The 16,657-nt window shown below is 32.4% G+C and overlaps 1 protein-coding gene across 1 annotated transcript; it reads right to left on the reverse strand.

Annotated features, from left to right (window-relative positions):
• Window positions 1-2,779: 2,779 nt before the first annotated feature.
• On the reverse strand, window positions 2,780-4,224 carry LOC145324257 (uncharacterized). Its single transcript, XM_080166879.1, has 2 exons — window positions 3,916-4,224; window positions 2,780-3,014 (listed from the first exon to the last, which is right to left on the reverse strand). The coding sequence occupies exons 1-2, from the start codon at window positions 4,143-4,145 to the stop codon at window positions 2,936-2,938; spliced, it is 309 nt and encodes a 102-aa protein (XP_080023005.1). The 5' UTR covers window positions 4,146-4,224; the 3' UTR covers window positions 2,780-2,935.
• Between the last annotated feature and the right edge of the window lie 12,433 nt (window positions 4,225-16,657).

The following is a 16,657-nucleotide window of genomic DNA, read 5'->3' on the forward strand; positions in this document are numbered from 1 at the left end:
TCCAAAAAAATTTTTTTTTATTCTTTTGAAACGCAAATTTAATATGGGTTTAGGTCGACTTTTCCCCCTTAAGTGCCCCTAGAGGCTTCTAGGGGCGTAGCCGCTAGTTTTATATAAAACAAGTATCTTTTATAATAACTTAGGAGGGGGGGATAATTTCTATTTTAACCATCAAAAGGTCCCAAAAAACGTTTGTGTATTCAATAATCCAGAGAGAAAAAAACATTTATTTTCATTTGTTTCAAAATCATTGGGGGAGGGGAGGGGTTGAGGAAACTTTAGAGGAAAATGGAAAATATTTGAACCACATTTCATCAAAAAAAAAGACACTTGTTGAATTCAAAATTAAAAAATGAAAAAATGTAAGTGTAGAAAACGTAAGATGTTATTCCTAGACTTGTTAGGTTGTTAATCAAAAGTTTGTGAAGAAAAATGCAGGATCTGAAATTCGTCTGTAAGATGTAGTTGCAGCTTTTTATAAAACTGTGGTGCTAGATATAAATATAAGTGGTATGGAAGATGTGGGGGGGGGGGGAAAGGGGGGTGGTAAAGAAATAGAGTTAGTGGCTAGTATAATGTAGCCCAAATCACAATTCAATAATAAACTGCTAATCTTTAAAATGTATATTGGAACTTGGTCTTTCAAATTAAATCTAGATTTATTGGGTCTTTTATCTCATCGTCAGGTTTTAAGCTATATATAGTAATTATGAAAAGATTGGGGTTTCAAAATTTTTCAACTTGGTTTGTGATTTGTGTTGATGTTAAGATTTATTTTTGCATCGCAATCCCCTCCTTCCCGACCCTACTCCAAATCTGTTTCTCGCTCCCTTGCTTTTTAAATACCAAATCTTTTCTATACGCAAAGTCCGTCAGTATGTAAGTTTAGCACCTTGGGAATATTAGATAGGAATATAAATATATTGGCATAAATAGAGAAAAATACATTCTATCCAACTGCCTATCAGAATCAATAGGCTTAAACACCGTTTTTGAATCAGATGAAATTAGTTAGGAAAACGTTTTGTATTGCCCTGAAAGTATTCTGAAATTGAACACTGTTTTACGTACTGAATGAAAAATCAATTTTAAAGAAAAAATTCTCATAAATGTCTGTTCTTATTTGGTTGTTATTCTCAAGTAATATATATTTTTTTTGGGGTGGTTTTATGCTATTCCTTGCCCTCAAGACATCTTTTTAAAAAGCAGAACCCCTGTGGTCTTGAGGCATGAAAGGAGGCGGCGGGGGGGGGTGATAATGGTAAAAAATTAAGACTTAATTTATTACTATAACTTGTATGTTTCTTAAGTACATTTTAGCCTTGTTTTTATGGAAGATGTTATTCTTGTTTTATTTTTTCCTTCTCTTTCTGGAGTCACTAGCCCTATTCATCATACTGAACTTTACAGGGATGTAATGATAGGAAAATATGCTTTAATAGTTAATTATTGCATGGTATTAAAGACAACTTTCTGAGAATGATAAATGTGAAAAGTATAGGTTTAATTCCAGTTTTGTTAGCTCCAAAGGACTGAATTTTTGTGCTTCGCTACTTATTTATGATTTTTAAAAGCGAGGCTTTTCTATAATTAGGGTCGATGCGTCCGTCCGTCCATATATCCGTTTGTCCGTCCGTACGTCTGTAATGGATAGCTTTTTTCGTTGATTTAGGCATGTTAGAATTGTCCTATAGATTTCAAACTTTACATGGTGATTCCTGTAGTAGTTAGTTACGATTTACAAATAGTAGCAACTCTATAATCGTCACCAGAATGTCCGTACGTTCATTTTAAACATATTGATTTTTAACCTCTTTTTACAACAAATTTATATGTGATAAAATCATCCGATTAATTTGATTTTTGGTATACTGATTCCTAGCACAAAGTACAATGTTATAAGCGAAGCATCTCTATAATCAACTCCTAAAAACGTAAGTATGTCCTAAAACATAATCCTGTATTTTAGCAGTTTTTAAACAAAATTCAATTAAAATTTTGATTCGACATTTATCATTTATGTTCTGATTTTTCAGTTCCGACCCACTACAAGTATAAATGCTCGTTTTTCCTACCGTTTCAGAGCTTCGATTTTAAGGATGTTGTCATCCTTGTATGGATTATGAATTAAGAAAATGTATCTACACTGAAACGAACTGACTACTCGTCTTGTCTGTTATACATGTATATTGTATAGTATCATATTCAACAATTTTTTTCACCAATAAAATAAAAGTAATATAATTAATACCAGTTAACAAAGCTTGGACTTTTCATTTTACTACCCGCAGAAAGCTGTCAATAATGCGATGCAATAAATGATTATTCCTTTCCCTTACAGTACAGAATGTTTTATTTTGGCAATTCCATCAGTTTTAGACATATGATTCTTGAATCTAACATTTTTTATGCCAACTTCAATCTATTTAAAATTTTAAACATTTTATGTACTCTAACAAGGATAATATGATTCTTGAACCTAACATTTTTTATGCCAACTTCAATCTATTTGAATTTTAAACATTTTATGTATATTAACAAGGATAACAACATTTTAAATAGCGAATCTCATAATACAATAATGAATTGATGATATTATGTCATACCGGGTTTATTTTCGTGTCACGAATTAATTGAGGAAAGTTCCTTAAATTTTAAAAATCAATAGGACATTATTAGAATTACCAAATGTAGGTGTTCCGCAAGTTCGTAATTTGCTTATATTCACTAACACACAAAAATATAGAGTAGCAATGCTTTAGTAAGGAGAAAAAACGTGTTACTTTTATAATCTTTTAAGAACGCATGTACAGAATACATATAAATAAATATTATGTCAACAGTTACAATATGTTTAAAATTATCTGACGTTAAGAAACAGATACACAATTTATTTATAGATAATGATAAGTTGGTTACTTTGAAATGAATGCAGTTACACCAGCGGATATCCAAGGGCTAAAACTTCTAATTCATTTTCTGGATCTGCATAATTTGACTGGTCCATGGTAAATCTAAATAAATAAAAAAAAGACAATTTAATAATTTTTCAATACTATCCTATGATATAAAGTAGTAAGGTTATTTTTGTCTAAAGCTAAAGATCTCGGAAACTACTCAATCGAATGAGTTCTCCATTTTAGAAAAGCTTTACATATGTCTTTGGATGAATTTAGGCTATTTCACTGATCTTTCTCTAAACCCTTTAATACAAAGCCCCTAGATGCTAGGGCCGAAGCCGCTAGCATTACATAAAAGAATGACAACATGTACTTAAAACTAAACAATGTTAATTTTTTGAGCAAATTACTATTTATTGTGCATTTGTTAATAAGTCCTATTGGTTAAATGAAATTGTTTCATATAATAGAGATATATCGATATTAAGACAAATACTATTTTATGTAAAACTAGCGGCTTCGCCCCTAGCCTCTAGGGACTTTGCCCCAAGAGGTGATAAAAAAAAATTATGGCGAAAATCGTAAAGGACCATGGAAATCTCCTTCAAAAAAAAAAAAAAAAAAAAAAATGGGGGGGATTTTTTGGTTTTTGGGGGGGGTTGGGGGTGTCCAATCCCCCAAGAAAATAGCTTAAAACCACCACAGGACCAATAGGTAGATACCCTGAAGAGTAGAATCCGATCGGTTCAGTGGTTACCGAGATCTTAAGGGACAGACAGACAGACGGACAGACGGACAGACAGACATCGTTCTACTTTGTATTATATTTTATGTAAAACTTGTAAGTCATTTATAATATTTATTATGTTTTCAATAATTTAAACCCAACCAATTATGTAGAGAACAAATATTAACCGTAATTTTTAGGGGGGGGGGGAATTGCCTTTTCGAGTTGTTCGAAGAATAGGCGAACAACTTAAGTTGAGAAATTAAGAAAAGATAATCTAATATTTACCTGTTTGGGCTATCAGTAAAATTTTGCTGATATGTTGATATGCTCGAATTTAAACTTGAATCACTAGCACTGTTTCGATTTCTTCTTAATAACTTACTAACTCGTTTATAAATACTTGATGTTTTCTTTGATTCTTTCTCCTTTTTCACTCTATGTCGAAGTGTAAAAGCAAAACAGATGTTTGCTACACGGAATCTATGTTCTACTTCGATATAATTACGGTCACTCATGTTTAGTGAGATTAATGTTTTTGTTATTTTTATAATAGAGATGTTAATTAATATTACAAGATAAAATGTTGGAAACCAACTGACCGGCCTATTTAAAAAATGACAAGAAGTTGTCTCATTAACAGGGAGAGGGGGAGGGAGGTGGGGATGTTGGATTTACTAGATTTTAAAGCAATGGGTGTAGATTCGTAGAATATACGTGGTGGATATTATGCCAGGAGAAAAATTATCGTCATTTTAGGTTGCTATTTCCCCTGGCATTTATTGGTATTTCCAGTAGAAGGGGAGGGTTGGGGGTAATGGGGATGGGAATTTTAGCCATCTACAAGTTTTACATGTTAATCTGGTGTAAGATCCAATTAATAATAAATCCATTTTTAAAGCAGAAAATAAAACCAAACATTAAAATTGGCGGCTGATTAGTTTTAGGGCCTTCATAAATAGAAAAAGGGTGCAAGGAACGAGATATGTATCTTGATAAAACTATTTAAATATCAAAGAAAACAAATATCATATTAGGGCTTAAGTAAAAATCTTAAAATGATCCATTTTATTAAATACCTTTCACGATTTTTACCACAAACATAATATTTTTTATGACCTGCATGGGTTCTAATCCAGCGGGATTCTCCTAGCAATTACAGAACCTATCCATCCTATTATATAAAGTAGTAAGGTTTTTGTCTGTAAAATATGATATTGATTTCAACTGAACCGATTGAGTTCTCCAATAAAGGAACACAGGTTCTAGGATGGTTTAACGCTCATTTTAAGATTCAAAACTTATCTTGGTGTGGTTTCAGGCTATTTTTTCAAATACAGATCCCCTAGATGCTTGGGGAGCAGCCACTAGTTCATATAAAAAGTAAAACATACTATTTTATCCTCTTTCGGTTTAAGTAATATTGATAAGTCTTTCTTTAATTATCTAATTCCATTTCCTATTTTTTTATCTTTTACATTTCAAATTTTGTTTAATAAAATCTTTCCCTGTCCATAAGAAAACATCATTTAAGGACGAACTATATTTTAATTTCCGAATGTGTACACAGTTTCCTCGGTGTTTCCTCATCCTATCTCAATATTTACTACTAGCTAAAAAATCTTCAAACTTCCAAACTTTCAAAATTTTGAATGTATAAACGATTTTTTTGGGATGTTTTAAGCTTTTTTAGCTAGTAGTAAATATTGAAATAGTATGAGGAAACACCGAGGAAACTGTGTACACATTTGGAAATTAAATTTCAGTTCATCCATTTAAGGGATAAAGAGTTAGGGGAGTGATCAGTGATCTAAAGGGATAAGACAATCGTCGATAAATTGATGTACATCCCCAATGATGATACAAAAAAGTTATTTAGACTACAATTTTTGGTTAAAAAATTTGGACACTGAATTTAATGAATGTCCCTAGAATTGGTTGGTAAGCCAAAAAAAAAGAAAACGTTATTATAAAACTTTTGGGACTAGTGAGATAAACAGCCCAATGTCCCCTCCCTTCCTTCCTGGGTGAGGAAAGTTTCGAATAAATGTTAAAATGTAATTAGTAACAACTTTATAGTAGCACTGCTATTCTAGAATTAGAGTCTGTAGGTCATTATGATGAGTAAGGAATTTTGACAGCATTTTCAACCTTTTTTTTGCTGCAGATTTTTAAAAATTTAAAGAGATTGATTGCTCTAGATTTTACGATCTATGGAAAGAAACTTTAAATGATTTTTTAGATAAATTTTATCTTTACAGGAGACTCTACAAAGTGTCCGAAAAAAGAGCCGTGTGACGTCAATAGATCCATCTCTTTTGAATGGGTTTCCTCCTTTCATCTCTCCCTTTTATGACGTTACACGGCTCATTTTTTCGCACACTTTGTCGAGCTTCTCTTTACTAAAATTTATCATTATTGTTGTTTTTCATCTTAAATGCCTGTTATGGATATACCTGTCCTTGTTTTTTTCCACGGTAATGAACAAGTGGTGAGTGGGATTATTATTATGCAATAAATATGGGGACAAATCAGGGAGGTAGGGGATATTGGACTGTGTTTTATACTCTATCTACAGTTTTTAAAGATAAATTCAGTAATTTGTTGGCTTAAAAACCGGTAACTTTGAATAATTTTTATTGGTGTGTGAACATTAGCAGGGTCAAAACCTTTCCACCAATAATTTAGATATATATTTTGAAAGATCCCTGGGTTCAATATATAAAATTTACATCTTAAGTGTTAAGAGATTTAAATTTTTAAAAGTTTGGGTTTTCAAACAGTGATATGCTCAGCGATGCACAAGGGGGTAGATGATTTGGGAGTGATAAAGAGGAAGACAGGCTTTCCTAATTTTAATTCAAGGGGGGTTTTGACACTCCATTACACCCCTTTACCGCTCGCCACTGGCTCTTACATTTGACCTCAATGTCGCAGTCCCTCTCCTAAACAATATTTGTTTAGGAAAAAGTTTATAAAACAATTAAACATAAAAAAAGACTGTATCTATATTTTTAAAAGCTAAGCTTTTCTATAATTAGGGTCGTTTTTTATAATGATTCTTAAGACAACAAGAAAAAACATTAGAAGCGAGGCAAATCTATAATTAAATCCTTAAAATGAAAGTATGTCATTTTCCTGTATTTTATAGTTACGCAATTTTGCAACAAATTTTGGGTATAGTCCTTTCCACGACATCCCTCCATAAGGAGCGATTCTTCGTATTTTAAAATGGCTTTTTATAGGTTATTTTTAGGTTAGGTTAGGTTATATTGTGTTAGGTGATTGCCCCACAGGGTTAGGTAATTGGCCCCGCAGGGTTAGAGCCCCCCGCAGGGGCTAGAAATAGGAGAAAAGCTACTGTGAAAAATACGAAGAATCGCTCCTTATGGAGATATGTCGTGGAAAGGACTATACCCCAAATTTTTGTACAATTTTGTTTAGACTTAAAAAATGATGTTCTGCTTATTAAGTTCAGACATCAAGAGTTTTTTGTTTGTCCTTTCTTCTGACTTTAGAGCTTCGCTTTTATGGATTTTGTGATCCTTGTTAATTTCTGTATAAGTAGCTATATGCTTTGAAAGATCAAATAAACTCAAAGATTTTAGAGAATATGGAATTTTTTGTTTGAAGGGAGGTTATTCAGGCTTTTGTGTAAAACAAGAATCATATTATCCATAATAGGGAAGCTCAACAAATCAGACTAACAAACAAACAAACGGGCATGCGAACAGCAATAAATATAGAATGTTATCGCTTTCATTTCAAGAAACATAATACTTATTTAGTCTGGAAAACTATTTTTGGAAATATGTCTTAAATATAAAATGTTAGACTTGAAGAGGCTATTGTGGACTATATGTACTACGTTTGTGGCTAAAAAATTTAAAAGTAGCTTTCGATAGATCAACTTATTTACTGTAAATTATTATTAATTTAATTCTTGAGGTTTGACTCTCACAGGCTGATGTTATTGTATTGCATGGGCAGATTTTTCCAAAATATTGAAAATCTTCGCTTTTATTATATTCAATGTTTTTAGTTTTATTTCTGAAAATAAGGAAAAGAAATAGAGAACAGTTACATCATATACATAAAACAAATTAAGGTGTTTCACGTAGAACAATATAAATATCTGCGTATGGAGTTTACAAATGAAACAAGAACAATGTTGTTCATTAGGATAAAAACAATCTAGAATGTTTGATCTATGTCAGTCATATGTACACTGTTTAGGTGAACAAACTCATATTTAAATAAACTGTTAAAGGAACCTACATAATTAATGATACGGAAATTTTATGAAAATCGTAATTGATTAGGTTAGGTTAAGTAAAGGCTAGATAAGATAGAATTACCCTTGAAAGATAATACTCTATTTAGAAACTATATCTTTTTATTTTAAAAAAATCAACTAAGCAGGAGGGTTTGGGTGATCCAAAAATAGGGTTGAGTGAAAACATCCATGATTCAAATGACAATTAGTCCAACAGAATAGGGATGTACTTTGTTAGCAAGTAAAGTAAAGAAACAAACATAAACGTAGAGTAGCTGTGCTCCAAATAGAAAGAAATGTAGGCGACATGCCTGAAGACTCAAGATTCACCAAATCTAATTTACAAGCGTAAGGTTTGTTACACAAAGTAGAACAAGGATGACAACATCCATAAAAGCGAAGCACGGTAGGACAAACGGACATTAACACTTATATAGTGTGATAACTGAATAATCAGAATATAAATGTATAAGAGTCGAAGCAAAATTATAAGTAAATTTGTTGAAAAACTGCTTGGTACAGAATAATGTTTATGGACATACTTACATTTTTAGGACTTGATTATAGAGTTGCTTCGCTTATAACATCATACTTTGTTGTCCCAGGAATCAACATACCAAAAATCAGACCAATCGGATGATTAGATCACATAAAAATTTGTTGTTAAAAAAGTAAAAAAATCAACATGTTTAAAATGGACGTACGGACATTCTAGTAAAGATTATAGAATTGCTACGGTTTCTAAATCGAACCTAACTACTACAGGAATCACCATGCAAAGTTTGAAATCGATAGTACAATTCTAACATGCCTAAATTAACGAAAAAAGCTATCCGTTTGTGACGTACGGACGGATCGACCCTAATTATAGAAAAGCTTCGCTTTTAAAAAGATTTGTCTTGCTCTTTACCAGGGATACAGAGATAGGTATATAAACTGTTTACAAAGATTTTTTAGAAATTGTCTTGCAGTTGATCAGGGAAATAGGATGAGTATATGTAATCTATATTAGAAGAATTAATAAAAAGAGTTGTCTTGCTGTTAGCTAGGGAAATAGGAATAGGTGTATATATACTTTGTTATAAGAATTTAAAAAAGATTTGTTTTGATGATGTTCAAAAAAGCAGACATGTATATATGTAATCTTTGTATAAACGGGTATAGTCTCTATCGTGGCAATTTATCAGATTTGTCTTATTTTCATAATGGCCTTTCATAGGTTTTTTTAGGTTTGGTTAGGTTAGGTTATATTGGGTTAGGTGATTCCCCCGCAGGGTTAGACAGTTGGCTCCGCATGGGCTAGAAATAGGAGAAAAGTTACTCTGAAAATACGAAGTAACGTTGCCACGAAAGGGACTATACCCGAATAAACTTGCTCTTGCAAGGGATACAGGGATGGGTATATGTATACTTTGTTAGACGAATTTCAAAAAGATTTGTCTTGCTGTTAGCCAGGGAAATATGTGTATATGTAAACTTTGTTTTGGTGTTTTCATACTTTGTTACAAGAATTAGTAAAAGATTTTTCTTGGTGTTATATATAATGTACTGGAATCTATTGTAAGGGAGACACCTTGGATTTCCGGTTGAAACTTAGAAGAAAATAAGACAAAATATTTAGATTTGTTTATAAAACTAGCCTTTTCAGAATTTTCCACCAATAATTTAAGTACGCAAAAGGGGTAATTTTGTAAATCATAATTGAATATACAACAATTAATCTTCCATGTTATACCTGGAAAACATACTTGAACTAAATTCCTTAATCAAAGAAATCTGAACTTAAATAAACATTAATTGAAATTTCTATATTAATTCCTACATTCTATACGTTGCTAAAAACAGTTCTTCTTAAATATTTGTTTTCTCATATAAAAATTAAATTAAGTTTTCTTTGACAGTACACATGTTAGAATTTAAGTACTAGGTATCCCATTTTTAAAAACAAAGATTTTCACATTTTAGGACAGTCCGTATATTAGAATTGTTCCATCTTTTTTGTTTTTTGATTCTTGGAGCAATAAGGTATAATCTTTAAAAGACTAGTAACTCTTTTTGTTACCTTTCATCAAATATTCATTTTCTGCCTTTTCAAGTGCTGACACTCTAAGAGTTTGAAGTTCGTTAATCCGACTGTCTAATTTGCTGAGTTTCGCTTCTAGTTTTATGAATTTTGACAGCCTTGTTATAATTGTCACAAACACGAAAAAAATTGAAATTAGTGGCCTTGATAAAAGTGGTTTTATTCCAATGACATCAGTTTAAAGTTCTTGAATAATAATAGTAAAATGATTTTAAAATTACATCAGAATAAAATTCTTGAATGATAATAGTAAAATGATTTTAATTTTTAAGGAATGTTAAGCAGAGAACACCCCACTATGTTCCACGGGTGACAAAAAATCGTTTTTTACATTTTGGAAAATACACTTTTAAACAATTGTTTAGTAATATACACAAGTTTTTGGAAATAAAGCCGAAAGAATTAGCTCTTTACTATGAAAAATAAGAATTTTATGTGTAATTATACCAGAGGTATGGAATTAAGTTCCTTTTCATCATTGTAAACAACTATTTTTAAGGTCAACTAAACTACATTTCAAATCATCGTGGACCCTTTATTTTTAAAGCTATTTTTAAGTATTTTATATTTTTGGAATCAGTATGTAATAATTCATACGTATAGCCTTTAAAAGAAGTCAAATCTCCTTTTTTTGTTGTAATTGTAGATGGTTTTCTTAGCATACCCGATTTCTGTAAAATAGACAATTTTCTTCTAATGAAAATTTTACGTTTGGTTCCAGATCTTTTAAGACCAAAAAAGTCCAAGCAAATCCTCTTACATGGTGATATTAGATGTATGTATAATATCAGAGAACTTTACCCTGTGTATGCGAAGCTATGCGAAGTTTGTTTTTTTAAGCCCTAAAGATACTGGGTCTATCAAAAAAATAACAATTCTTTTAGACATAAAATTAATATATTACTTATTATCTAAAACACCTATTCCATTAAACTTAAAGTAAAGAAAAGTTTTAAAAACAAATAAAAGATTATCCATTTATGTCTAAGGTCTTATCTGAACTATCATACCTTATATTGGGGGGGGGGGGGGGGGGGCTCGATTTATATCAATCTTGGATCCCATTAAAGCTAGAAGTCTAAAAATTTGTATGTGGTTTCCTTAATCAACAAAAAATATTCTGATTTTATATGTTTAACATTATCTACTCCCTTTACCCTTTAATTGAGCAACCTTTCACAAAAGGTTCTTTCATATTAACAAAGAAGAGTAGAAATTATGTTGATTAAGATAGAAAATGTTTCCTTTAAAATAAATGAAAATAAAAATTAGAGTCTTACATATCTATGATCTAAAGGGATAAGATAATGGCCAGTAAATTAATGTACATCCCCAATGGTAATAAACAAAATTGCCCCTTCTATAGATTACAATTAGTTGTTGAACTGTTTGGACACTCAACTAATAAAATAACCAATCAAATTCAAAAGTCCCAAAAGTTGTTATGCCTACAAATAAGAAAAAACTATTATAAAACTTTGTGGACTAGTATAATAAACAGTCCATTGTTCCCTTCCTCCCTGCTTAAATATACACACAGAAAATGAGTAAGAAATTTGCTCATCTGTATTTATTAGAAATCTCAAAATATAAATTTCAGCGACGGCAGTCGGCAGGAAAATAGCGGCAGATTTTAATGAAATTTTAGTTGGTCGTGTATAGTTGTTAGAATAGCTTAAGTTTAAAATTTGAGGTCTTTAAGTAAAAAATTGAGGTAAAAGGAGTCAATTAAAGATTTCTGGAGACCTGCAGGATCATACCTGGAACCGGAAATTGACTTGAACACCTGTATGTAGTAATATAGGATATTCTATTATTTTTATAAGATAAAATGTTAAGTTTAAGTCATAAAAAAAATTATTTTTGCCCTTTACCTGTATGATCCTGCCAGGTATCCTGGCATCCTGTGCCCACCAGGATGGAGATATTCAACTTTCAGTTATGTGTCGTACCCATTATAAACAAGTCACTCAGTTATAGCTCTCTATCTTTCACACAAAGAAAATGAGATAGAAAATACTAAAAGGGGGGAGGGTCGCCCCCCCCTGACTATTTAGGGTGTAATATCTTTTGATATGATCCCCGTCAATGTTGATTAGAAACAAAGGAAGTTACAGCTTCTGAAATGTGCTTATTAGACTAGCTTTACACCCCCCCCCCCTGACGCCCCTTGTGTAAAACCCTTATTATAAGTATTTTCACCATTATTTTAAAAGATATATGTATACTTATTGCTATTTAAATAAAATTTCATCAAAATTTTCAAATATACACTCTCTATGATTTTTTGTCATTTTTCGGGATTTCTGGAATACAGTGCACCCCTTATCCATTATTTTAAAACAAAATTGAAAACTATGGGGGGGGGGGTAGTTTTCGTTTGTTTGTTTATTACTTCAGGTTTGTTTATGCTGGATTCTTGTAGCCCCTCAGTGGTTAGTTATAGGCAAAAAAAACTCCCCCTTGCTTTCAACTTATTCAAAAAAATAAGAGGTTAGGTTTAAGTGCTTGACATACAATTTAAGGGAAAACACCAAGAAAAACTCTTTGTTTATAATTTTGTAATTCTTTCACTGTCTGTTGTTCCTTTTGTTTTTATCAACACAATAGTAATAGAAAAGAAATCTTTATAAAATTAGAGGTATGAGTGTAACCTAATTTATCCCTATATAAAAGTCCAAATATTTTGCAACCCGTTTCAATGTGAATCTTCTTGTACATCCTGAAAAGATTTTAACTATCTTGTGGGAGGGTAACCTTTCATCTTCAAAATGACCTCCAGGTAATTTGTGTCGATTCGGGTTCCAGAAACCCCCCCACGCTCCTTGAAACATACTCCACGTCTTATAATTGTGATGAAAAGCATCAATTCTCCCGATAGACAATCAACACTCTAATTGCACAACCTTTGACTTGAAGTCCTAACTGTGCATGGTAATTAATTGCGCGTAGGCTAGAAATCAACCTTATTAGACAAATACTCAAAGCCCAAAAATAATGGACTTAAAAGTGTATTAAACTGTATATAAGACATTTGCGGATATATTGATACCATTAATTTGCCTATTAGATAAAAAAAAGTATGTTTTTTTAATATTTTTCTCTTGCTACAAATCAAATTTCAAATTTGAGCCACCAAAAATGCTTAACTAATTTTTGCTCTAGAAGAATCATTTTTTGGAGTTAGAAAGTGGTTAATACCTCATTTTAATCGCCTGGCATTGCTTTATAATATACAGGTAATGACTTGGTTGTTTATAGAACAGCTGACTAAAAAAACGAGGTTTTGTGATAATCCCACTTTTGTTGTTGCTCCATAAATGATATTTTTTTTCTTAATTTTTTTGGCTGTAAAGAAGCTTTATATATTCATATAACATCCACCTAAATTTGACTTTTGATATATTATTTATAACATCACCAGAAGGAATTGAATTTTGGAAAAAAATATCAATTTATATTTTACACTGTTATGCATTGTTCTTGTTCTTGTTTCTAAAAAATATTTATATTATTAAAAAGAGAATTATTTAACGCTTCTATAGGTATGTTTATCATTTTTCTAGGCTAAATATAACTATAATTACACCATTTTAAAGTTAAACATCATAACATATAAACTCACTTATTGAATCGGTCTGTATTATTAAGCTGCAAATCCTTAAAACAGCTGCATTTCATTATTCTATTATATAAAGTAGTAAGCTTTTTTGTCTGTAGCTTAAGATTTTGATAACTAATGTATCTATTGACTTCTCTGTTTTATGGAAGCTTCTTATAGGTCCCGGATAGTTTTAGAATATTGAAAAAAAATATCAATTTATATTTTACACTGCTATGCATTGTTCTTGTTCTTGTTTCTAAAAGATATTTTTATAATTAAAAAGAAAATTATTTAACGCTTCTATAATGCATTACACATGTAATGCTAATAGAGATCATAGACATACAAGCTTTTTTTTTGGGGGGGGGGGGTAAAATTTTTGCAAGGGGGGGGTAATTCGGTTTTGGGGGGGGGGTAAAATGGCGCGCAAAGCATGTTGCAAATTTCCCCCCCCAAAAAAAAATTTTTTCCCTGGGGGTAAAATTTGCTTTTGGGGGGTAATTCCCCCTCCAGAAATCTGTTGGCAGGAGAAATTTTGTTTACCCCACCCAAAATTTACCCTTGGGGTAAAATTTTTGAGGGGGAGAAATTTAAATTTAATTAAATAATTAGTAAATGCGCGAAGCGCGCAAAAAAATTTTTATTTTGGGGGAGGTATTTACCCCCCCAAAATTGTTTGGGGGGGGGGTAAATACCCCCTCTTAAATGGTTGGGGGTATGGGTAAATATTAAATGAGGGGGGGGGGGGTAAATGAAAAATTCGTTTGGGGATAATCGCAACTTTACCCTCCCCCCTTGGACGTCTATGATAGAGTGGATGCTATAAGAGTGCTCTTATAATGTGAACTTCTTATAACTGAATGGGCTTCCAGAGACCATGAAGTTGGCCTAGTCACTACAAGGGAGAGTGCAGAGATATCCAGGGGGGGGGTTCCTGTAAAAGTGTAATTTTTTGGGGGGATAGGGGTAATCACCCCCATTAATATATTATGGGTGGTATAAACCCAGCCTCTTTAAATTTTTTGAATAGGAGTAAAGAAAATCAGGAAAACTTAACAATCTAGGAATCAAACTAGCACCCCAACCAATAATCGGTTCAATGCCAAATGTAGGAGTCCCAAATGTAGGAGTGAAAAAACATTGGAGTGGACAAACGCATGAGTCCCCAACTTCAGAGTGGAACAAATGTAGGAGTGGGACAAACGTTGGAGTGGACAAACGCAGGATTTTTGGGACAAATGTTGGAGTGGACAAACACAGGAGTCCCAAACTATTTTTCAAATTTTGAATTCTCATTTCAATTTTGATTTTTTTTTATATAAACCCAGCCCCCCCCCCCCCCCCCCTTCGTCCAGTTACTTTTCTTAGTTAGGTTAGGTTAGGCCAGGTGGCCGAGCGCTGTGGCCATAGTCATTATTTTATAGACAGGGGAATAAAAAGATTCAAAATTGTCATATTATTAAAATAGCAGACACTCCTAGGTTTTATTTAAGCAATGTCCACTCTAACATTTGTCCACTCCAACATTTGTCCACCTCGACGTTTGTCCACTCTGATGTTTGTCCCATTCCTACGTTTTACTCCGATGTTTGGGACTCCTGCGTTTGTCCACTCCAACATTTGGGACTCCTACGTTTGGGGTAGGACTCCAATAAGTAAATCTCAATAAAACTTGATAAAATTATGCAGAATATCAAAGTTTTCAATCCCTGAAAATTTCAACCATCTATCGTGATAGGAGTAGAGAAAATCATGAAAACTTGAAATGTAGGAATTGATATAGCCCACCCCAGTTTATTGAAAAATCCTAATGAAACTTGATGAAAATATGGAGTATCGATAGAGAGAGAGAGAATATTCAATCCATGAAAATTTCAGCCTTCTATCTTTTATAGATGATGAGCAAATCACGTTATCCCCCTTTCTAACAGACGAACAGATGAACAGACAGACATACCAATGGACAGACATACAGATGAATGGACAGACAACTGACGGAGGGATATTTTGAATTATAGAGCATCTTTGCTACTAAAAAACAGATGAAAAGGATAATCGTTGTACACAAATTGATTTCAGTATGTTTTAAATGAGCTTACATAATCAAGGACATACAAGCTTTTTGATTTGGGGGAAATAATAAATTTGGGCACCCCCATGTTCATTTTGTGGGGTAATCTTTATATCATAGAGGCAAGGATGTTTAAGCTTTTTATATTTTTTTTTGGGGGGGGCGGAGGTTAAAATTATAAATTTAAAAATTATGGTGTTGTCCCAAATTAATTAGTAACCCTTAACCACCTAAACCCCCCCCCCCTTCCCACCTGGACGTCCCTTTACATGAAGTAATGATTGTAAAGTTGCTAAGTACCTAACTGCTACAAAAATCATCATCCAACATTTAACCCATTAGTGACGAACCAGCTAGGCCACTTTATGGTCTCTGGAAGCCCATTCAGTTATAAGAAGTTCACATTATATAGCATCCACTCTATCATAGACGTCCAAGGGGGGAGGGTAAAGTGGCGATTTACCCCAAACGAATTTTTCATTTACCCCCCCCCCCTCATTTAATATTTACCCCCCCCCAAACAATTTTGGGGGGGTAAATACCTCCCCAAAATAAAAAAAATTTTGCGCGCTTTGCGCATTTACTAATTATTTAATTAAATTTAAATTTCTCCCCCTCAAAAATTTTACCCCAAGGGTAAATTTTGGGTGGGGTAAACAAAATTTCTCCTGCCAACAGATTTCTGGAGGGGGAATTACCCCCCAAAAGCAAATTTTACCCCCAGGGTAAAAATTTTGGGGGGGGAAAAATTTTACCCCCCCCCCAAAAAAAAAAGCTTGTATGTCTATGATCTCTATTAGCATTACATGTGTAATGCATTATAGACAGACATATAGATATTGTGAGGGATCCTACACTTTCTAACACCTTGTTTTGCATGGTAAAAATTGTTCCAATAGTTCTTGATATTGATATTTTTAAAAAAAAATACAATAACTTGAATATGATGATGTTTAAAAAATGCTGAAATTATAGTTATATTTAGACTAGAAAAAT

This window comes from Acartia tonsa, chromosome 7 (genome assembly GCF_053477335.1).
Source record: "Acartia tonsa isolate MP-2025a chromosome 7, ASM5347733v1, whole genome shotgun sequence".
In the NCBI taxonomy this organism is placed as follows: Eukaryota; Metazoa; Arthropoda; class Copepoda; order Calanoida; family Acartiidae; genus Acartia; species Acartia tonsa.